Here is a 25,409-nt window from a genome sequence, read left to right on the forward strand (position 1 = left end):
AGTGTTTTTCATATCCAGTGGTACCTCAACTTATGAGACCCCGACTTCAGAATGTTTTGAGATAAGAGCTGTCTCTCTGCTAATTGTTATGCTTTAAGTTAAAAGCAAGATTTTGAATTTCAAGCATCACCGCCATTAGTTGGCATAGGAAATGTCATTTTGCTCTCATTAAGTACATTTTTAACTTGCGCTACGCCTGCTCTCTCTGCATTCTGCGTTCACATTTTTAAGCTTTGCTTAGGCCAACCTGACTTGCAATTGAATGCAGGAAATGTCTTCTTTATGGTGTTGTCAAATTATTACGTTTTAAAAATCTTATTAATCACACTTTTGAATTTAGCTTTTTAAAGACTAATCATAGGTTATTCTCGCTTGCATCATTTAAATCGACCAAAAACTGACGTATGCATTGACCTGATCACTGACCATATTATAACCCGTGCCGCCTTTCAGGTAACTATTCATGGTTATAGGTAAAGGAGCATGTGCTGTCAAAATAAATTGCGTATATGCACAATTAATGCAATTTTTTTTTTTGTGATGAATCGCATAAGTTAACTCGTTACTTTTGACATCCCTCAATTTTTTTCCGTCAAAATGGAAAGATTAAATACATTTAGCAAAAAAAGATTAAGTTTTGATGAATGTTTTTGTTGTTTTCAAAAACTATGTTTAAAGTATGTGTAAGTTAAGCTGTCTGCAGTCTCCTGCTGACTTTGGCATGCTATGAACAAATAAACAGAAAGGCATATTTCCTTTTACTCCAAACGAGTGCGCCGTGTAACTTCCAAGACCACGTAATTGAATGTAATCTAGTATTTGCAGAAATCCACAAGCATCTACGCTCCTTTCACTGTATTACAGCATTCTTCTTTTGCAGCATAGAAATGAGCGCGTTGGCGGCGAGCACTGTTTGCGCTCCAGGCCTCTTTTGTATTTACATGGACTCACTGTGTGTGACAGGATATAAATAGAGTTGCTTAAGCATGAGAAAGCATCGCTAGGGCCTATAGGGTACACGCCTTGCCCCAAGTGACCGTTATAGCTGTAAAAACATGGTTATGGTTTTCATGGTTATGATTCGCTATGAATGATGTAAACGCTTACACAATCAACTCTTGTGTGCAAGTATCGAGGAGAAATAAATCCTTGTAGGATAATATAAAACACATGTTTTTGTTTCTAAAAGCTGAAACGCTTCCGGTTGCAGAAATACTTTTAATTAGGGATGTCCGATAATGGCTTTTTGCCGATATCCGATATTCCGATATTGTCCAACTCTTTAATTACCGATACCGATATCAACCGATACCGATATCAACCGATATATGCAGTCGTGGAATTAACACATTATTATGCCTAATTTGGACAACCAGGTATGGTGAAGATAAGGTACTTTTTAAAAAAAATAGTAAAATAAGATAAATAAATAAATAAAAAATTCTTGAATAAAAAATAATGTACAACATTATAAAAACAGTTACATAGAAACTAGTAATGAATGAAAATTAGTAAAATTAACGGTTAAAGGTTAGTACTATTAGTGGACCATAGCACACACAATCATGTGTGCTTACGGACTGTATCCCTTGCAGACTGTATTGATATATATTGATATATAATGTAGGAACCAGAATATTAATAACAGAAAGAAACAACCCTTTTGTGTGAATGAGTGTAAATGGGGGAGGGAGGTTTTTTGGGTTGGTGCACTAATTGTAAGTGTATCTTGTGTTTTTTATGTTGATTTAATAAAAAAAAAAAAAAAAAAAAAAAAAACCATACCGATAATTTAAAAAAACGATACCGATAATTTCCGATATTACATTTTAACGCATATATCTCTACTTTTAATGTTCACTGTTAAATCTCAGGTGGTTCTCTGTGTGCATACAAAAGAGGCAGAGATCAAACAGAAATATTTACGTGCAAAACAAAAGCAGAGGGTACATTTCCGCCCCTCATTTTTAGCCTTCAGGGCTGTGCCGTGTTCTGCCTCCATGTGGTTTACGCCATATACTGTATATGTCAGGATTGTCCAAACTTTTTGACTTGGGGGCCGCATTGGGCTAAAAAAATTTGGCCAGAGGCCAAAAGCCTCCTAAAGTTAGTAATGTAAGGTAACTACAGTACATGTATATACAAAACCCAAAACCAGTGAAGTTGGCACATTGTGTAAATCATAAATAAAAACAGAATACAATGATTTGCAAATTATTTTCAACTTATATCCAATTGAATAGACTGCAAAGACAAGATATTTAATGTTCGAACTGGGAAACCTATTTTTTTCCCCAAATAATCATTAACTTAGAATTTAATGGCAGCATCACATTACAAAAACGTTGGCACAGGGGCATTTTTACCACTGTGTTACATGGCCTTTCCTTTTAACAACACTGTTTAGTCCTTTTAACAACACTGTTTAGCTTGGGAACTGAGGAGACCAATTTTTGAAGCTTTTCAGGTGGAATTCTTTCCCATTCTTGCTTGATGTACAGCTTAAGTTGTTCAACAGTCTGGGGTCTCCGTTGTGGTATTTTACGCTTCATAATGCGCCACACATTTTCAATGGGAGACAGGTCTAGATTACAGGCAGGCCAGTCTAGTACCCGCACTCTTTTACTATGAAGCAACGCGGTTTTTCTTGCTGAAATAAGCAGGGGCGTCCATGATAACGTTGCTTGGATGGCAACATATGTTGCTCCAAAACCTGTATGTACCTTTCAGCATTAATGATGCCTTCACAGATGTGTAAGTTACACATGCTTTGGGCACTAATACACCCCCATACCATCACAGATTCTGGCTTTTGAACTTTGCACCTGTAACAATCCACATGGTTCTTTTCCTCTTTGGTCCGGAGGACACGACATCCACAGTTTCCAAAAACAATTTGAAATGTGGACTCGTCAGACCACAGAACACTTTTCCACTTTGCGTCAGTCCATCTTAGATGAGCTCGGGCGAGGCGAAGCCAACGGCGTTTCAGGGTGTTGTTGATAAATGGCTTTGGCTTTGCATGGTAGAGTTTTAACTTGCACTTACAGATGTAGCGACAAACTGTAGTTACTGACAGTGGTTTTCTGAAGTGTTTCTGAGCCCATGTGGTGATATCGTCGCTTTTTGATGCAGTACGTCTGAGGGATCCAAGGTCACGGGCTTTCAATGTTACGTGCAGTGATTTCTCCAGATTCTCTGAACCTTTTGATGATATTACAGACCGTAGATAGTGAAATCCCTAAATTCCTTGCAATAGCTCGTTGAGAAATGTTGTTTTTAAACTGTTCGACAATTTGCTCATGCATTGGTTCACAAAGTGATGACCCTCGCCCCATCCTTATTTGTGAATGACTGAGCGTTTCATGGAAGCTGCTTTTATATCCAATCATGGCACCCACTTGTTCCTAATTAGCCTGTTCACCTGTGGAGATTTTCAAAATAAGTGTTTGATGAGCATTCCTCAACTTTCTCAGTCTTGTTTGCCACTTGTGCCAGCTTTTTTGAAACATGTTGCAGGCATCAAATTCCAAATGAGCTAATATTTGCAAAAAATAACAAAGTTTTCAAGTTAGAACATTAAGTATCTTGTCTTTGCAGTCCATTCAATTGAATGTAGGTAGAAAAGGATTTGCAAATCATTGTATTCTGTTTTTATTTACGATTTACACAACATACCAACTTCACTGGTTTTGGGGTTTGTATATATATATATATATATATATATATATATATATATATATATATATATATATATATATATATATATATATATATATATATATATATAAATGGATGGATGGATCGGCTATTACTGTAAGAGTATGTGAAGTTTCGACTCCTACCTTGCTTACTTCCGGGGCGACCTCCTTAGAGTTTTGTAATCAGTCAGAAATATCAAGCAGCTAAAATGCGCCAAACATGTATTAGTGTGATGAGTGTTTTGCATTTTTCCCATCATGCATTGGAATGGAATTCAGTAGGAGTAAATTTGCATTTGTATAATTTTTCATAATATGCACAAAGTTCAGTGAGCAGGTTGTCTTATGTGTGAGCATGTGTGTTCGTTGCATTTTTGTTGCGCCATGACTAGGGAAGGTTGTTTGAATTGGGTCATTCAAGAACTTCACTTCAAAGCCCAATTCATTGTCATTTACCTGGGTTGCTCATGCTGTCCACAACTTGGTGGCATACATGCAGCAGTCAGACTATCAGATATTTAAATTAAATTTGAAAACACCCCACAGGCCAAACTCCTTGTTAAACTCATGATGTCATAAGACGCCGGCGGGCCGTAGTTTGGACACTTTTGGTATATTAATTGAAATGCTGCATTCAAAATGTAGAGTAAGATCACACTGACCACAACGTTACGACCAACTGTACAATCTGTTGTCAGAGAGGTACTAATGTATATTCTTTTTGGTTGTAGTTTGCAGCGATATTTATGTATCAATTCAAAAAGGGAAAAGAACTGCAGCAGTTTTAATGCAGATGGAAATGTCGCCATCTGCTGGCAGAAAAATAGGTAATATTAATCATAGATACATTAAATTAATATGCATAGAGAGGGACAAACATTAGAAAATGAATGGGTGGATGAATATTTACAGTATTGGTATATTTTAGGTATAATCTAATTATCAATTAATAACACTTATGTCATAATTGTATCTTTCCATATGCTTTAGTAACCAACATGTTATTTTTGCTTGCTTACATGTGCATTTTTAGTTTATTTTTCAACTTGCATCAATACGTAATACAGTCCTCCCTCGTCACATACATTGCGGCTTCACCACAACCTTTTTTATTTTATTTTAAAGCCTATTTTAAAACATTTGTGGCCCAAATTAGGCATTTTCTAGCATACACGTGGCTAAATAAACTAAAAATCTCAATATTGCAATAGTATTGGCCACTATAGGAGACCAAAACAATCAGAGCGTGCTGTTCAATATCGTGGTCACTGATTGGCTCAGCCTCAGGCAGCATGTAAAAGTGACTCAAGTGCGTTATTTCATGTCTGGAAGGCTCTCCTAATGTTGAAAAATGTCTTAAGAAGGTCATAAATATTTTTTTCTGCTCCAGCTAGGAAACTATTTCTAATTAATGATTCTTATTTCACAGAATGTCACTTATCGCGGTCATGTCCGGAACCAATTAACAGCGATAAACAAAGGACTGTATTACAGACCATTAAAGGTTTATGCGTCTTTAAAAGGAATGTGTATAAATAATCTAATTGCTTTATTATGTGTTGCAAACATCCTTAATCATCCAAGCATGTTATGACGTGCTACTAAACAGAGGCCATTTTTCATTTCTCCAGACTGCATTATGCAAATGAACAGGCACTCTATGTACTGTACTGTATATGCCGCTGTGTTATATTCTGCATCAAACTAGCTAACACCCTGCATAGTTATTTCCAATTAGTGCGTACCCTGGGGCCCTTGTGTTCTCATGATGTGCAATAAATACTTGGGCCTGAGGCTCGTCATTATTCATTTAACTTCAGCTTCTGCAACAACAGAGGCCTGTAATTGCACCGAGTGTTTCATGCAGTATTAAAAACAACTCAAGCCGTAGAACAGAAGTATTTTGGGGAGAACTGCGCCCCGTCACCTGCGGGGCCATAAAACACAAAATAAAAAGATAAAAGTTGAGCAATATCACTTGCAGATAACATTTGTTACAATTATCCTGCGATATTTGAAGGATTTCGGTCATGATCATTACATAACTTAATGGGTTATTTAATTTTTCCCCCCCAAAAAAACTAATTTGTGGGCAAATTGTATTTTTTTATGCTCACTTTATCCTCCTGTTAAGCTCTAACTGTAATCGCTGCTCTTTTAGGACGGACAAAGACTACTACACGCAGAGAAAATTCACATTTAAGTGATGACTAGTGACATTTAAATATTCAAGTAGCAACAATTTTGTTCTTTTCTAAGAGCTGCTTAAAAGGCTGCAGTTAGAGCTGCCGCCTTTTGACCTCATTTCAATTTCAGCAACCTCCCGTTAAAACATTCACTTGTGTTTCATACATCTTATATAATCACAAAAAAACAGTGACAATATCAAATTTTTTTAACAGCATTTTATTTCACCAACACAAATGCCAAAAAAGCTTCGAGGAATGTATTCCTTTGGACGAAATGATCTTCACATTTACTACCTGACACAATACGGACATAAACATATGTTGATGACAACTGAGGATTTATGCAAGGAAATGTCAAACAGAAGATTCACTTACGTCGTCAGCATCAGTAAATTGTTTTCGTTTGTAATTCTGGACAATATATTCACTTTGGGAAATTATTTACAGTGATGGAAAACAGCAACATTTAAGGTCCATTTTATATTACAAAAATTTCAAAAATGTATTGGACACATTAAGTAACTAGCAAAAGCCTGGCGGAAAAATGATGCTAAACCCTGGTTAGCATGCCAGCACACAACAACAAAAAAAAGCATTAAAAAATCCCAGACATTAAAAAAAAAGGCTTCAAGTGATTGCAAGACGTAAGGTACACTAAAAAAATCTTTTTTTTTTACAAAGTTATCTGTAGGAGTACATTTTTGTCAAACACCAATAGGAATGTTAAAAAGTTTGGCACTAATTTACTTAGTTGTCGTTGGTGTTCACGTCTCTCCAATACATTGTTTCTTGTGCATAACCAAGAAGATGAAAATATGGTCGACATTCAATGAATCCTAATAATAAATTATGAGTACCGGTAATATGTGTTCTGTGCATTTCTCAATACAGCTGAGACTTAAAAAAAAGCACATCTCTGTACATGTGCAAATTCAACTGCCTTAAGTTAAACAATCTCACATCCCTTTTGTTGCACATCCGACACATTATTTCAGACGAGGCAATAAATTAAAGAGTGACGACGTACACTCTGTACGAATAAAAACATGATTATTACACGTACGTGCCGAGAAAATAAATCCCTGAATGAAACGAAGAGCAAGCGCGGCACTTTACACCTTCATTAAAGAAAAAGTAGGACCACTGTTCTTAAATAAATTTTTTAAACCACTTGTCAGAGTATTTTCAACACGACCACTGTGCTGAAATTAAATTGCCTTCTAAAGCTTCTGTCAGTCAGCTTTGTACCCAAAGAAGGTTCTGAATATCCGCCTATTCAATCGCCCCCCAACTGTTCACCTTCCAAGGTATTTACAAAAGTAGTGCTATTTAATGACAAAGCTACAGATCAACTATCTTGTAAGATGACTTTAAATACCAGACAGCTCTGAGTGAAGCTCTGCTCCTGAGAGCTATAAATACAGCAAAGACTTTTTGTGTGTGTACTTCTCAGTTGTCCTGTCGCTACTGGATCATGAGTTCGTCGCTGCGAGAGGACAGGCTTGAGGCGCTAACGAACATCCGGGCCTTGTCGCCGTGCGCCTTGTCCGACTGCAGGGTGAAGGACAGGTGGTCGTGCTCCAGGATGGCAAGGCGGTCCTGCGTCTTCTCCTTCTTCAGGTAGAACATCTTCCTCAGCTGCTTCAGCTGCTGCAGCTCGCAGAAAGTCTCCAGGACCACCAGCATGAAGATCAAACCCAGGATCAGGTAGACTGAACACAAAGGTGATGATTTTAAAACTATTGTCAGGAGAGAGAAAAAAGCAACATTCTCCATAATAACTTCAAAAACTGTCATTCGTACATTCCTTCACAAGGGGGTAGTGCTCTCTCGTAGTTTGGTGAATTGACCATGTGAGTCCACCAAACAGGAAGTGCTTGCTTCCTGTAAAACCCTAACACACTATTACATATGTACCAGCTATCTATCTCATTTGCATAGATTACAAGTTGTGTGCAAAAGACTTGTCCTGTTTAATGACCACACCTGTCATTTTGACAGTAAAACGGTAAAGAATAGGACAGAAACATGACTTTTATCAGGTTTCCTTTCCATTTAGCTTGAAAAAGACATGCTCCTGCAACTTTACACTGTTACTCAATTTTTTTTTTTAACAAACAAAAAATGGACTGAGAGCCTGGTTTACTAAAGGTTTGCATGTGCTAAAACACATGCAAACCTGATAACACTTGCAAAGGGTAAAGTGAGCAGAATAAGGTGTGAAATCCATTTATATATATTTGTTTATCATCAAAACACCCACAATACTGGGAGGAGAAAATGCAAATATATTATACAGCACGCACAATGTGATTAGTAAAAACTCATCACTGTTTTGCGAGCACTATTTAGGGTTTGATTTAACAGGTCTGAAAAGTACGTGCAAACTGGCACACACTCGGTGTTCACGCTGCATGCAAATACAAGCGATTGACAAAGAGTCCTCTGTCATACGTCTGTGTTTCAACATACTTGCATGGTCTGTCAGAAATTTTAAAAAAAAATTACACATATTGCCTATTCCGTAACATCCTTTTATAATTTTATAGCTGCATGCTGAGTGACTTAAGGGGCGGCTTAAAACGAATTCAATTGATGCGTTTCGGTACCCGCTGGCGTTTTGTTTAATGCCATTAATTTTTTCATTCATAATATATATTATTAACATATCTGTTACATAAAAAAAACTTTGTGAAGTATGCATTTTTTGTGTCTTGAGCACAGTAAGTACAGCCTCCATCCCGAGACTGAACCTTCAGCGCGGTTGTAGATGCCCTTTGAACTGTTTCTAAAATGCTCATAAAAAGTGGTAGATGTGTCCTGCATGTTTGAAAACATAGCAAAACCCCGCAAGTAGGAGCATGATAACATGAATGTGCAGCAAATGAGACTGTCTCCGTGGTGTTGCCCCACACAAAATCCTCATTCAAATAAGGCGATCTGCACCACTTTTGAATTGTACATGCAGTGTTAGTACAGATTGCACACGCTGTTTAGCGCGTGATGTTTGGATCTTAGTAAATTAGGCCCTTAGTGTGCTCACACTTCACTGCATACTATGCAGGTTACATAACCAAACGAAATATGTGTGTGTATAAAGTTTTTTTTTCTGCCATTTAAATATCCATCCATCTTCCTCCACTTATCCGAGGTCGGGTCGCGAGGGCAGCAGCCTAAGCAGAGAAGCCCAGACTTCCCTCTACCAAGCCACGAGGCATTTAAAGGCCAGCAGGGAGACATAATCTCCCCAACGTATCCTGGGTCTTCCCCGTGACTTTCATTTAAATATGTAAATCATCAAATAAAAAACAGATGTCATAAATGTTAATATAGAATTAATATAGGTGTGAAAGTTCAATAATAAGGTTGCTGGAACCAAACGTCTTAGACTACAACACCCTTTATCAAAAATACGAAATGGTTTGTTCCACCTGGATGGCGGCAAACCTAACTTGGAACACTTCACTCAACACAGACGTCGACAGCTAAGCTCACCTTTAAGCATTCACACATAGCACCAGCATTTTGGAACAAGGAGAGGTGATCAAAGAGGTGAAAATATAATAAACCTAAGGCGGCACGATTGTATCAGAAACGTCACACGATAAGTGGTAGAAATGGATGGATGGACGATAATTATGACATCACACGATAATTCAATAACATAAAAAAATGGCTACCATAACCGATAAAAACATTTTTTAAACACTCCAATGAGGCAAAATGACCCATATTGTGCTGTAAGTGGTTTAAGGTACACAAATTAGGCGCTCCTACCCTGTGGGAAGTAACGCCCCTTACACTCACCAAACCTCACAGCAAACAACAGACATGGCTTCCATCGGTCGTGCGAGACTTAATTACTACCTGAAAGGAAGCTATCCTGTGTGCCGCCCTAACCAAATGCCCTGGTACGCAAGGAAGAAAAAAAAAACTTGCTTCAACACTTCAAACTCCAAAACGCCGCCATCATGCAAGTAAGCACATGAAGACGATGACATGGACAGAGAAGATGACCAAAGAGTTCATCACTGCCTGTTCCACTTGTGCCCGCAGTAAACCGTCACACCGACCCCCGGCTGGCCTACTACGCCCACTGTCGATTCCTGCTCGCCCATGGTCGCACATAGCTTTGGACTTCGTCACTGTTTTCCCCGTCTCGAGAGGCAATAACACTATACTCACCATTGTCGACCGTTTTTCGAAGGCAGCCCACTTCCTACCCCTCCGGAAGTTGCCTTCCTTCTCCGAGACGGCGGATCTTCTCACGTTGCACGTCGTTAAACAACATGGGATTCCTATGGACATTGTATTCGACCGGGGCCCCCAGTTCACCTCTACGGTATGGAGAACATTTTGTAAGGGGATCGGGGCCTCGGTCAGCCTCACCTCAGGATATCACCCCCAAAGCAATAGACAGGCCGAAAGAGCCAATCAAAGGTTGGAGTCTATGCTTCGCTGCGTTGCCCAACGTCAGCCCTCGTCCTGGAGCAAGTTCATCTCATGGGTAGAGTACTCCTACAACGCGATGAAGAGCTCCGCCACCGGTATGTCCCCTTTTGAGTGTTCTTTGGGCTATCAACCCCCCATGTTTCCCCAGCAGGAACTCGAGATCGGGGTACCTTCTACCAGGGCCTACATCAAAAGGTGTCAGAGGGTGTGGAGAGCCGCTCGTACGGCCCTAGTGAAGGCATCAGAGAGGATGTGTCGCAGCGCCAACAAACACCTTATCCCGGCCTCTTCTTACCAGCCTGGACAAAAGGTCATGTTACTCGCTAAAGACCTCAGCCTCCAGGTACCGTCTAAAAAATTAGCACCCCGTTTGTTGGTCCTTTTCCCATAATTTCCATAATCAACCCGGTTTCTGTTAAATTGGTTCTCCCACCCTCGGTCAAGCGACATCCGGTGGTCCACGTGTCTCAAATAAAGCCGGTGGTGGAGAGCGTCCTATCTCTCCCTACCCCTACCCTGCCCCCCCCTAGGTTTCTTGATGACGTCGACCCGGTTTGGACGGTAAGGAAGATCCTCAGGGTACATCGACAGGGTAGGGAGCTGGTATAGCTGGTCGACTGGGAGGAATACGGACTGGAGGACAGATCGTGGGCGTCGGCCTCCTACCTTGCCGACCCCTCTCTTCTGGAGGACTTCTACCGCGCCAACCCGGGGGCCCTCAGACGCTCGTCGGGTGCCTCGCCTAAGGAGGGGGGTACTGTTGCGGCGCGGATTCGAACCCAAGATCCTCCCGCGGCAAGATCACACTCTCTACTTAGCAGCATGCCAGGACATTCCCCCGCACGCACCAAGTGCCTCACGCCCACGCTTCGCCGCAGCTGCAGGCTGTCAGTAATCAGCGCACCTGGCAGCAATCAGGAGAACAGCATAAGAACCAGTCACTCCTTGGGACCTACGCCGGAACGTCGTTAACTCCTGTATGCCCGCCTTGTTCCGTGTGCTCCGAGCGCTGTACCTCGACCTCCACCCGGAAATTGGACTGCCTCCCTCGATCCTCGATCACTCGCCTGGACTCGGACATTGTTGTTTGCCGCCTGCCCTCGACCTCCTGCCTGTCCCCGGATCTCCCTTGTGCCTACCCTCTTGGTCAGACAAAGATTTCATCCATCACGCATGTACAACATCCTCTTGAATTATTTACATGGTTAATTTTACAGTTAATCCTGCAACCAACACTTAGAGTAGCATACACATCCCACAATCATCAAAGGTTACAATAAACCTGGTAACCTTAAGTCCTTCATGGTGTCGTTTCCTTCCAACCCTCACGTACATCACAAAATCTTGAACTTTGCTGAAAAGGAGATGTTATTAATCTCTTATGTGAATTATGACTGGTTTAACTACTAAGAAACCTGTTGAATTCATTGGTGTAAATGTTGTTACAATTACAAGATCAGAACAGGAAGTGAACAAATATGTTAGTAATTGCCATGAATTGGAAAAGGGGTTGGAGTTAAATGTAATAATAATAATAATAGATTTTATTTGCATTGCACTTAACATTATAATAATAATAATAGATTTTATTTGCATTGCACTTAACATTATGCTTTGTTTCTTCCTACTCCTTTTCGAACACGTTGTTAAGAGAAATTAACATATGTAATTATTATATGATGTATCACATTTTATCTGTTTACATGTTCGAAATAAATATAACCATAACCATATATCTATTTGGGCCAGCATAGAAGAAAGTAATGTACAAGTTTCACTTTTGCATTTCATTGCCCATAACTGTGGTGTGTTCAAAGACCCTCGATTAACGTTACAAACATAGGTGTCACTTGTTTTTAAGGACAGTGGGAGACTTAACTCCCAGGAGATGCACTAATAATAATATAATCATAATAATAATAATTATGTATTATCATGATGATAATGTTATGTTTATCAGGCTATCAGATAATCTGTACTATAAAAAATAACGTTTAATGAAACAAAACCAAATTATATAGGATGGTTTATCGAGATATGTTCTAGATTAGGGCTGCGACTAATGACTATTTTGATAGTTGACTAGTCATCGACTATCGTCACGATTAGTCGGCTAGTTGGATTATAAAGCGTACACATATTAATTGGCTCCAATTTTTCCATTGATTTTGAAATGCAGCTTACGTTATTTTAAGCATGTCCTTATGAACAACAAAGATGAATAATTAATTCATAAATATGCTGCTCATTCAGCTTTTACAATAAAATTATTATTAAAATGCTGTCCATTTAAAAGAAAGGAAAGGCAAAGTGCTAAAAAAAAAAACAATTAACCTTGTTTATGTATATAAAAAAAACAGTTAAATAGCAGCAATAAAAACAAACAACAAAACATCAAATCTAACATCAAAGAGAAAACAAGCATTTTTTGATGATGTGGTTAAAAAGCTACACACTGGTATATTGACTATTGATTAACTCCTGGCAGTTTTAGCACTTTAATAGACTTAATGGATAGAATTGTATCATTGAATAATTATTAACATGTTAGCTATCTACTAGATTGTATGTTTAATCTTATAGTACATCGCATTGGTGCCTAATATCTGTGTTTGTGTGTGCGAAACTGCGTGCGCAACTAGCGTTTGTTATTGTGCCTTTTTTTATTGCATTGCAAATGGATGCCGCTTTAAAAAGTACTTGAATTAATGTAGGCAAAGTTTGCTGGCTTTCTTTGGCTAAAATTATTTCCTAAATGTATTTTTCACACAACTTCGTCTCGTACCTTGCTTGCTAGCAAGCTACCACTCTTGCCAAGGTTGAGTCCACATCCCCCCTCCAGATGTCCGACATCATGCCTCCGCTTTAAATGCTCGCGTATCACAGATGTGCAGCCATAAAAAACAAGGTCCGCTTTGCAAACTGAGCAAGGTATTCATGTTTTTAACAAGAATAAGAGGAAATGTTGTCACACTTAGGAATGTTTTCACTGGCAACTTTTTTGCGAGTTGCGAGTTATGACGTCACGGCTGTTGTCAACAAATATTGTTGCCAGGGAAAAATGTTATTGTCGCCATTTGTAGACAATGTCGACTTATCGTTACACTCCTTCGTGGAGGGGGACGGGGACGGGGGGGGGGCACAGGTTCGGTGGCCACGGATGAAGCGCTGGCTGTCCAAAGTCGGGACCCGGGGTGGACCGCTCGCCTGTGCATCGGTTGGGGGCGTCTCTGCGCTGCTGACCTGTCTCCGCTCAGGATGGTCTCCTGCTGGCCCCACTATGGACTGGACTCTCACTATTATGTTAGATCCACTATGGACTGAACTCTCACTATTATGTTAGATCCACTATGGACTGGACTCTCACCATTATGTTAGATCCACTATGGACTGGACTCTCACTATTATGTTAGATCCATTATGGACTGGACTCTCACAATATTATGCTAGATCCAATCGACGTCCATTGCACCGGTCGCCCGGGGGGGGTCCCCACATCTGCGGTCTCCTCCAAGGTTTCTCATTGTCCCATTGGGTTGAGTTTTTCCTTGCCCTGATGTAGGATCTGAGCCGAGAATGTCGTTGTGGCTTTTGCAGCCCTTTGAGACACTCGTGATTTAGGGCTATATAAATAAACATTGATTGATTGATTGATTGATGATCCCATGTATTAAAAGTCAAAAATGTAATCAATGTGTTTTAAATAAGCTGGTTTAAACCTAATACATGCAATAATTAATTTTTTAGTGCATGTAAACAACTAAACATTGTAAGTGTGTGTATGGGGCGGCAACGTTGGATTTAGGGTGGGATGGGGGGCCCGTTAGGAGTCTTGTGTATGGGGGCAAAGAATTTGGTGCTACGTCCCTGGGTATAACAGTGTATGAGACGGTGAAAGTGTAACATTTACTACTACTAATTTTCTAGATATGTTGTTTGAAATCATTCCAATAAATGACAGCCTTAATAAAACAACAACTCTAAAGAGGCTGTAAGACTTTTGCACAGCACTGTAGATCAAAAATCAGCTCATCTCACCACAGGCAAATCTTAAAAGATAAGGATTTAAGAGTGTTTTTGCGGCATCTGCTCTATAAATACACTACATATTTCACATGTGCTAACATTACAAGCTGTATAAAATGAGCCCGTGGCTTTTCTGGCAGCCAGGCAACACTCGTGTTACATCCTACTCACCGACTGACGAAATGACGCACACCCACATTGCACACATGCAGGAAACACTTCATTAGAGACAGACAACAGTTAAGTATAGAATACACAGAAGGCGTCATGCTTTTATAGAGGTTGCAATTCAAACACTGGCAAGATGATGCAAATCAATCAATTAATTTGGATTCATTTATTTAAAATATATATACATTTTTAAATAATTAATTTGATGTTAATTATTTGATTATTTAAAAAATGTTAAATGCAAAGAAATGTACTTTATTTTACAAAAACATAACCCTTTATAGGCTAAGAAAGAAGATAAGGTAACACCAACAGAAAATGTGATTTCTTCCAAAGTAATAACAATAGTTTAAAAAAGTAATGATTTACAATGAAAGAAAAAATATGTATAAAAATGTTACTTTGTGACACTATAAGCTGTGTAGGACAATTATAGAATAGATTTATTGCCCAAAGGAAGAGAAACTTGTTCCTCTGACCAAAACAAAAGATGACTAACATCCTGTTGCAACAGGAAGTAGTTGAGTTTATGAGAAGTGTGCTGACCTCATTTAGATAACACCACGCATAAGTGCACATTGCATATACCTACAAATAATATTTTGAATTAGATAGTTAGGAATTTGAATTTAAGTATGAAGTAGGTACACTTCCGCAATAGTGCATGTTTGTTTTTCCATACAAAGATAATACTGCTCAGTTTTGCATACAACGTAGTACAAAGTTTAGTTTTGTAGAATTTCTCCGTGTAGTTGTACACCACTGTAAACTACAACCATAATAATACACATCATGTTTAATGCGTCAATAAAACAGCTTCTTAATATGTATTTAACATTTTTGATTGTTTTGGATTGCATGTGCCATGAATGTGTGTTCTGTCACTGCGTGCAATATTTGTTATGATGGTGTTTTTTTACATGTCACATTTACTGCTGTCCTTTTTTATTCTGTGTGTAAATTTTACACTGCAACTGTGGATCTTTCCCCAACGTGGGATAAATGAAGTTGATAGTATGCTATTAGGTGGTAAAAATGGACCTCACCAGTGATGCCCAGCTTGTAGATCTCCCTGAACTTCTGATTGGCCGCCTCTCCTGGCACGTAATCTCCCAATCCGATGGTGCTGAGAGAAATGAAGCAGAAGTAGAAAGACTCCAAAAAGTTCCAGTTGTCCTCCAACGCTGAGAAGATGGCAGCAGGGATGAGGAAGAAGCAAGAAACGGCCAACAAGGCGAGGAGGCAGGCGTGGACAATGGCCACCAGAGGTTTGGACAGGCCCCAGCGTGTGTGGATGTACGTGATGGGCCTCCTGGTGCTGTACACCATGATCCTTTGCACCACAGCAGTGAGGAAGAGGAGGGTGAAGGGGATGCCGATCACAGAGTAGATGATGCAGAAGGCCTTGCCGCCCTCCGACAGTGGAGCTGTGTGACCATAACCTAAAGATCAAAAGCAATTAAAGTTTCAGTTTGAATAAATGAAATTCTGTAAGTTCCTGAAAATGGAAGGAGATGTAATTTTATAAACACACCAGATGTAACTATGTTATACATTAAACTGCCACCTGTGTTTTTCACGCATTGGACATAACAATAAATATCATTATCAATCTCAGTGCATGTCAATCCTGCCGTGGCGCCCAAGAAATAGCATTTTTTCTAAATTTAACTTTCACTTAAAAAAATTATTAATCCTTTACTGGTGTCAAACTCAAGGCCCGAGGGTATCTGGCATCTTTTATTGTGGCCCAACATGTTATTTCCCACTGCCCGCCAGATCATTTCATGTGGCACGCCACACCTTTTCATGTTGACCGCCACATCATTTAATGTGAATAGCCACATTATTTCAAGTGGACCGTCACGCCATTTCACACGGCCCGCCAGATCATTTTGACGTGGTCTGCGAAAGGCTGAAAATAATGTGCGTCAAAAAACTATACTTAATCTTTCTTACTAAATGTATTGGTTCTCTTTCTTTTTTTTTAAAATCCTCTACAGCACAGGTGTCAAACTCAAAGGCGCGGGGGCCAATCTGGCCCGCCATATCATTTCACTTGGCCTGCCACATATTTTCAGGTGGCCTGAAAATAATAAGCATCAATAAAGTACTTTATGTTTCTTAAACTAAATGTATTTGTTTTTCGATTTTGACAAAAAAATGTATAACTGTTGTCACCTTCACTTATGATTTTAAAGCAAGTTATCAATATATGTATGTAATGTGAAAAACAATCTAATAATCAAATGCATAGACAATTGTGTAATATTATCATGAGGTGATTATATTTATAATGTTACAACTGTTACAAAGGGCCCACATAACTACAATGTGGCCCACAAGACAAACAAGTTTGACACCCTTGCTCTATGGTACTGCACAGCTTGTAGCCGGTGAAGTCAAGCCTAAAAAATAAAAGCACGGCAGTAAAAAAATAATACACCACAGCAGGCAGTAGGGGTGTGGGAAAAAATCGATTCGAATTTGAATCGCGATTCTCACGTTGTGCGATTCAGAATCGCCGGCAGCAAACGTGGTACGCGACAAACTAAAAAATGGAATACTAAAGACCAGGGGAAAAAAATAATAATAGTCAACACTTTCTTAATGTAAATGACAATAATATTATAATAATGATAAATAATATCATCACGCATTAATATCTCTTAGCCTCTAATGCATGGCCAAGAGATATTAATGTGTGGCACGCATTGAATGTCTCTGCTGCATTGGATCAGTCTCCTTTCCTTAACAGGCAAAAGCTTTCTAACCTCACTTATGCCTTGCATCGTCTATATTAGATATATAACAACGGGTGGGTGGCGGGTGGCGGGCGGTTGTGGTTTTGATAAAATGTTAGTTCGGGTGGATGACGGGCTTTTGTGATGCGGTTGCAGATGAAATAATTGCCTATCCACACATCTCTAATACACAGCAATACCATAACAATGCAATCCAATTCCAAAACCAAACCGACCCAGCAACACTCAGAACTGCAATAAACAGAGCAATTGAGAGGAGACACAAACACGAAACAGAACAAACCAAAAGTAGTGAAACAAAAATTAATATTATCAACAACAGTATCAATATTAGTTACAATTTCAACATAGCAGTGATTAAAAATCCCTCATTGACATTATCATTAGACATTTATAAAAAAATTAAAAAATGAACAATAGTGCCACAGTGGCTTACACTTGCATTGTATCTCATAAGCTTGACAACACACTGTGTCCAATATTTTCACAAAGATAAAATATTATATTTTTGGTTCATTTAATAGTTAAAACAAGTTTACATTATTGCAATCAGTTACATTGTCCTTTACAATTACACAAGCTTTTTACAAAAATGTACTACTCTGCTTGCATGTCAGCAGACTGGGGTAGATCCTGCTGAAATTCTATGTATTGAATGAATAGAGAATCGTTTTGAATCGGGAAAATATCGTTTTTGAATCGAGAATCGTGTTGAATTGGAGAAAAAAATCGATTTTGAATCGAATCGTGACCCCAAGAATCGATATAGTAAAAAAATCGCAGGACACCCAAAGATTCACAGCCCTAGCAGGCAGGTATTCCCTTATTTTCCGGAAAGTTGACCCTATTTTAAAATGCAAGCGTTAACAAGTATGTCCCAGTGGGATATAATAATAATCACCACAGTAATTTACCATGCTAGTTTCCTCCTCATATTACATACTAGGGCTGCACGACTGATCGAAATCGATTCGACATTGAGGTTTTAATTAATGCAATAAATAACCGCAAGAGGCTGAGTTTTTTTCCCCTCAACTGTCACTGGCATTTAAGTGACAGACATGTTGGCCAATCAGAATTGTTGAGCCTCGCGTTTGTTTGTCTCTCGCTTCAAACCGGGAGAAAGAGGTCTCACTCTATGCATGGCTCTCAGAACCTAAGCACCTTTATTTATTAACTTAACGCAGACAGTCTTTGCTCTGCAAAGACTGGAGCGGGGCGCAAACACTCTCACAGTACAGACTCTCTATTGAGAAGTGCGCAAAGTAAGACAAATTAGGAGGAAAAAAACAGGATTACACAGCCAAATTTCCCCTTTTCTGCTTATATTTCAGCTTTAAATCAGATAGGCAATATGAGCCCATCAACACGGAGGAACGAGCGAAAATGACGCGATTACATGATGGCAGAAAACAAAAAGACCTCATTTTGGAGAAAAAAATCACTTTAAGATGTTCAATATCTATGTTAAATTTTTGCTTACAGAAATGAGCCCATTTTAATTTGTTGTTTGTTTATTTTTTTATAATAAAATTGTTTGCCTTCCAATTACAGTACAATGGTAAACAATTCTACAGCAAAGAGAAATAATTCCTTTTAAATGGTTACTTGTATTATTATATATTATGATTACATTACATTATAATCACTGCATAGTTTTTTATTGGTTATTTCTTCAGTTTAAGAGCATGATGTAGACAAAAGCTCTGAGTCTGCCTGCATAAAGTCAAACATATTTGAAAGTAAATGATTGCATATTGTTCTAATGTGTGCCCCTTGAGCCAAGAATATATGTTGATTGACACTCTAAACGTAACATGTCTTCCTTCACTCTTTATTTTCCCAGTTTTTTTGCATTATTATGTATAAAATATAAAAATGCCAAATCGAATCAGAATAGCAATTTTGGAGAAAAAAATTGCAATTAAGTTTATTCCACAAAATTGTGCAGCCCTATTACATACCATTCTTTTCGGACCATAAGTCGCAGTTTTTTTCATAGTTTGGCCGGGGGTGCGACTTATACTCAGGAGCAACTTATGTGTGAAATTATTAACATAAGATTTCATGGGATTTAGCGATTAGGAGTGACAGATTGTTTGGTAAACGTATAGCATGTTCTATATGTTATAGTTATTTGAATGACTCTTACCATAATATGTCACGTTAACATACCAGGCACGTTCTCAGTTGGTTATTTATGCGTCATATAACGTACACTTATTCAGCCTGTTGTTCACTATTCTTTATTTATTTTAAATCGCCTTTCAAATGTCTATTCTTGGTGTTGGGTTTTATCAAATAAATTTCCCCAAAAAATGCGACTTATACTCCAGTGTGACTTATATATGTTTTTTTCCTTCTTTATTATGCATTTTCGGCCGGTGCGACTTATACTCCGAAATATATGGTACTTACTAATAATACTAATATATTTTAACATATATTAGTTTGAACCCAGGAATATCAAAGTGTGGTTCAGTGAGCCTTCTCTCAGAGAATACGCGACCCTGAGAGGGACAGGCGCTAGAATATGAATGGATGGATGGATAATTAGTGGCATTTTGGTGTTTGTTTTTAGCAACTATCAATGTACTTTGCATTTCAGCCTAACTGAAGTCACCTTAGCAGGTTTGTAAAATATGTTTCTTTATTTTTCTGAAACTGCTCCAACTCCTGGTGCCTCCCCCTTTGGAAACTGCTGTAAAAGTGGGCCATTATGCTCTATTGAACTAATGGTGTGCTATGTAGGTGAAAGCCATTTTCCTATTAAAAGATCACACATTCTACTTCACTTTGGAAAGGTGTAAAAGGCCTGCTCGCATGGTTGTGCTAATTATCAGGAGGTTAACGTGTGATTGTGATGTGTGTTCAACAGCACACTTTAAAGTCTGCACGGTACGCATTTTATATGACATCAGATTTGTTGAGGACGTAAACACAAGGTGCACATACCCACGTAGTGTATGTTGAAACCTCAGAGATAACTGCTGCCATGCTGGAAGGCTAAAGTTCCCTCGGGTGTAAACTCCCTGCAGAATGTAGTCCTTTCATTTATTTATAATTTACACTGAATGACTTTGCAAAACGCCCATTGCCTCCAGACAAAAAAACATAATTATTTGTTTAAAGGGTTGACTCTGACAAATGATATCATTTGACTGAGGTGTTGTCCACATATAAAGAAATAATTCTAACTGTACTGTACTGTTCTGAGTGTAGACAGAAATATGTTACGTGACTCAATAGTCCAAATTGCACATTTTAACTTTTTTTCCCTCTTTTAATTCTGCAGACATGTACTTTTTTCCATATACATGAATAGGTTTACTGTACATTGCAGAATTTGGTAGCATGTGCAAATGTGTACTGCACTGTATGTATAATCTTATGTCCTTTTGGTACAGATTGTTTCTATAATTTATAGATAATATTGATTAATATTAACTGTCAAAATCCTATGTATCTGTACTTTTGTGTACGTGTACAGATATAATATATTCATAGTGTAAAGTTGACATATAAACATAATACATATTATAAATAAAGTACTTATACTTAAAAATACACTTGTCCAGGGCGTACCCCGCCTACCGCCCGAATGCTGCTGAGATAGGCTCCAGCACCCCCCGCGACTCCGAAAGGGACAAGCGGTAGAAAATGGATGCATGTATGTTAAAAATACAACAAAAAAAGAGACGATAAAAAGAAAAATAACTTATAACGATAATACAGTAATGTTCAGACATTAGAGTTGTGCAGTATCTAATGGTTTTATTTTTATTTGGTCATCAGTTCATGTAAACAGTACACTTCAAGTGCATAGCAGATAAATAAATAAAAGTATCGGTTTACATGTTCTGACCAAAAAGGTATAACCTGAAGCTAAAAGCTTATTATGCCTACCCTTTCCACATTCACTTTGTACATGTCACATAGAGAAAAAAACTAAAACAACAAGAAATCGATCTTGAGATAAAGAAACACAAGAAAGGACTCTAGAGTATCTGTCAAAATCATAGTACTTGATCACGTGCATTGTTAAGCATGTAAATACATGCATGTACCAATAAATACACACACATCTACACATACCATACACGATTGTTCAAATGCACAATTTGTTTCTTTCTTTTTCTTTTTCCTTCCCCTTCCTCTTTCTCCCTCTTTCCTTTCCATCCTTTTCTTCCCACATTGTGATCCATAATATAGTAAAGTAAAGAAGTATTTTATAAGTACTGTATGTATACAGGTATATACAGGTATATATATAAAGAAGTTAGTAATGTATAGGTATATAAACACGATACTATCATGTTCCACGTCTATTGATCGTACTTATTACTACTCACAGCACATCTCTGTACTTATATAGTCTTATTTTTTTTATTTTAAACACATGGATTGAACTGCACATCCTCAGTTCCTTTTCGCAGCATTTCCACAGGTTTACCCCTTTCACAGATACACAATATTCTCTGTAGGTTGTTCTTGCCCATGTTGTTTGAAAAATATCTGCATTTCTGAGTTCATATACGGTTTCTTTGGTCCCCGGAACTAAAATATTAGTATCATACAACACTGACAGACATACAATGAATACAAATAACATGAAAACAACACATCATTATTAGGTTTTTCATATCCAAAAAAAAGGGTGAAGAAGTGAAACTTAAGGAAAGTGAAACTTAAGGAAAGTGAAACTTAAGGAAAGTGAAGAAATTAAACCTATTCAATCCTTAGCCCTTATTCAGAAATCAACTACCTAATTTCCGTGTTACCTAAATAGTTATAGTCTTGTGGACATGCCATCAAAGATTGTGTTAGCCTGATAGAGGACGGTATGAATATGTCCCTTTGGCGGGCCCCCTCATCTATACAACGATTAATGTACTCCTCTTATTTTAATGTTATAAATCATTTGTATGTTACTTATAAACAAATAATATAAAACATATAGAATGAATATACTTAAACTCGGCTCTGCTTCTTCCTACTTCTTTTCTGCCATGTTGTCGTGAGAAACTGCACATGTGATGTACCACATTGTAATTGTATGTACACTACCGTTCAAAGGTTTGGGGTCACCCAAACAATTTTGTGGAATAGCCTTCATTTCTAAGAACAAGAATAGACTGTCGAGTTTCAGATGAAAGTTCTCTTTTTCTGGCCATTTTGAGCGTTTAATTGACCCCACAAATGTGATGCTCCAGAAACTCAATCTGCTCAAAGGAAGGTCAGTTTTGTAGCTTCTGTAACGAGCTAAACTGTTTTCAGATGTGTGAACATGATTGCACAAGGGTTTTCTAATCATCAATTAGCCTTCTGAGCCAATGAGCAAACACATTGTACCATTAGAACACTGGAGTGATAGTTGCTGGAAATGGGCCTCTATACACCTATGTAGATATTGCACCAAAAACCAGACATTTGCAGCTAGAATAGTCATTTACCACATTAGCAATGTATAGAGTGTATTTTTTTAAAGTTAAGACTAGTTTAAAGTTATCTTCATTGAAAAGTACAGGGCTTTTCCTTAAAAAATAAGGACATTTCAATGTGACCCCAAACTTTTGAACGGTAGTGTATGTATGCATGTTCAAAATAAAAGCAATACCGTGTGCAAAAGGGTGTGCACCTGTAAAAATAGCAATATCAGTTCTATTAGTGCACGTCTTGCTTTTTGTGTATGTTAGCGGCATAAAATGGTAAATTGGTTATACCGTATTTTTCGAAGTATAAGTCGCTCCGGAGTATAAGTCGCACCGGCCGAAAATGCATAATAAAGAAGGAAAAAAACATATATAAGTCGCACTGGAGTATAAGTTGCATTTTTGGGGGAAATTTATTTGATAAAACCCAACACCAAGAATAGACATTTGAAAGGCAATTTAAAATAAATAAAGAATAGTGAACAACAGGCTGAATAAGTGTACGTTATATGACGCATAAATAACCAACTGAGAACGTGCCTGGTATGTTAACGTAACATATTATGGTAAGAGTCATTCAAATAACTATAACATATAGAACATGCTAAACGTTTACCAAACAATCTGTCACTCCTAATCGCTAAATCCGATGAAATCTTATACGTCTAGTCTCTTTACGTGAATGAGCTAAATAATATAATTTGATATTTAACGGTAATGTGTTAATAATTACACACATAAGTCGCTCCTGAGTTTAAGTCGCACCCCAGGCCAAACTAGGAAAAAACTGTGATTTATAGTCCGAAAAATACGGTACTTGTAAAGTGCTTTTCTACCTTCGGGGTACTCAAAGCACTTTGACCCTAGTTCCACATTCACACACACATTCACTGACTAATGGCGGGAGCTGCCATGCAAGGCCCTAACCACGACCCATCAGGAGCAAGGGTGACATGTCTTGCTCAAGGACACAACTGGGGATCGAACTAGGAACCCTCAAGTTGTTGGCACGGCCGCTCTACCAACCAAGCCATATAAAAGAGTTATTGCAAAAGCATTGTGTTTGCACAATATGAAATATATTAGTGTTTGTCTTTAGTGAGGCAAAAATGAGGGAACTCTCCTGCAGGAATCAATAAAGTACTATCTATAATGCTATGGATACCCTATGATGACTGTGTAATTACATGTAAGAATGAATGACACATGGCGTCCATTCAATTCAGCTTTGTGTCAAACTAATATAAAGGTAGTTGGTCTATGCCATATGGCTATTAGGTTCTTGGTGCATTTTGAAGAAACAATCCAATAATATGTGTGAAATGTCTGACCTGTGGTGGACAGCACAGTGCTGGCAAAGAACAGAGCAGAAGTGAAGTCCCAGTTCCAGTTGGCAGAGGTATTGTTCAGGATGGAGACCCCATAGTTACTCGCGTCGAGGGCTTCCTTCAGAAACCTCTCCAGACTGTCCTCGGACAGACATTCGTGGTCCCGGAGGAACTGCGTCTTCATGGCCCTCAGGTTCTGGCGCAGCTCGTCTTCATAAGGCAGCTCGACGGACGAAAAGACCACGGCCCCGAAGATGAGAAAAAGGATGTAGCCCACCACCAGACACGTAAAATACCACATCGATTTGTGCCTCTGGATGAGCCGAACGCACGAATTACCGGCGAGAGACTGGAGCATTTTTGAAACGGCGCGCTGTCCACGTCCAAACAAATAGACAACAATCAACAATAAATTCGTGGCGTTTCTCCGTTTTAAGATGAAATTCTAATTATCTTCCCACTCAGCCGAACCAGCGTCTGCTTGTAACGTGGCGCGTTCGCTGACATCGCGGTGTTTGCAGCTTTCAAGAGCGGTGGGAGGAGATCACTTGTCCTTTGTGCAGTTGCTCTTCGATCAGCAACATTCAGTTGAGCCTCTTTAATACGGATAAGTATCCTGCCTCAACGTACCGTGTTGTATATGTAAAAATGTTAAAAATACGTCAATGGGTAAATAAATAATACTTCTGAAAAGAGCAGTTACTGAGTTTCAGTCAGTAAGTGAATGCAGCAAGTGACATGTTGGCGACAACGGGCATGTGACGTCATAGTTTCAACGCGCTCCTTTTTCAGGTACTCGTATCGTCCCCGAACTACCGCCCATGGATCTGGCTCGCCAGTCTCCATGCAGGACGTCTCAAGTTAAAAAAACAAAACAAAAAATATATAAAGATATATAAATAGATACATTTTTGTTGTTGTCGTCTTGTCTCCCCTTTTCAATCAATCAATCAATGTTTATTTATATAGCCCTAAATCACAAGTGTCTCAAAGGGCTGTACAAGCCACAACGACATCCTCGGTACAGAGCCCACATACGGGCAAGGAAAACTCACCCCAGTGGGACGTCAATGTGAATGACTATGAGAAACCTTGGAGAGGACCGCATATGTGGGTAACCCCCCCACCCCCCTCTAGGGGAGACCGAAAGCAATGGATGTCGAGTGGGTCTGACATAATATTGTGAAAGTCCAACACATCAGCGAAAGTCCAGTCCGTGGTGGGGCCAGCAGGAACCATCCCGAGCGGAGACGGGTCAGCAGCGTAGAGATGTCCCCATCCGATGAACAGGCTAGCGGTCCACCCCGGAGCAGAGTAGAAAAGAAAAGAAAAGAAACGGCAGATC

At 38.8% G+C, this 25,409-nt stretch overlaps 1 protein-coding gene and 1 long non-coding RNA gene across 2 annotated transcripts in view; one reads left to right on the forward strand and one right to left on the reverse strand.

Moving 5' to 3' along the window:
- LOC133657247 (uncharacterized) overlaps nt 1-8,660 on the forward strand; it is a 66,754-nt gene extending 58,094 nt beyond the window's left edge. Inside the window, exon 4 of the long non-coding RNA XR_009827245.1 lies at nt 7,344-8,660. This is a non-coding gene — a long non-coding RNA (uncharacterized LOC133657247). The remainder of the gene's footprint in view (nt 1-7,343) is intronic.
- kcnk1b (potassium channel, subfamily K, member 1b) lies at nt 6,108-24,617 on the reverse strand. Its single transcript, XM_062058328.1, has 3 exons — nt 24,068-24,617; nt 15,586-15,981; nt 6,108-7,602 (listed from the first exon to the last, which is right to left on the reverse strand). The coding sequence occupies exons 1-3, from the start codon at nt 24,420-24,422 to the stop codon at nt 7,355-7,357; spliced, it is 999 nt and encodes a 332-aa protein (XP_061914312.1). The 5' UTR covers nt 24,423-24,617; the 3' UTR covers nt 6,108-7,354.
- Nucleotides 24,618-25,409: the final 792 nt, after the last annotated feature.

Source organism: Entelurus aequoreus, linkage group LG09, assembly GCF_033978785.1.
Source record: "Entelurus aequoreus isolate RoL-2023_Sb linkage group LG09, RoL_Eaeq_v1.1, whole genome shotgun sequence".
Taxonomy (NCBI): Eukaryota; Metazoa; Chordata; class Actinopteri; order Syngnathiformes; family Syngnathidae; genus Entelurus; species Entelurus aequoreus.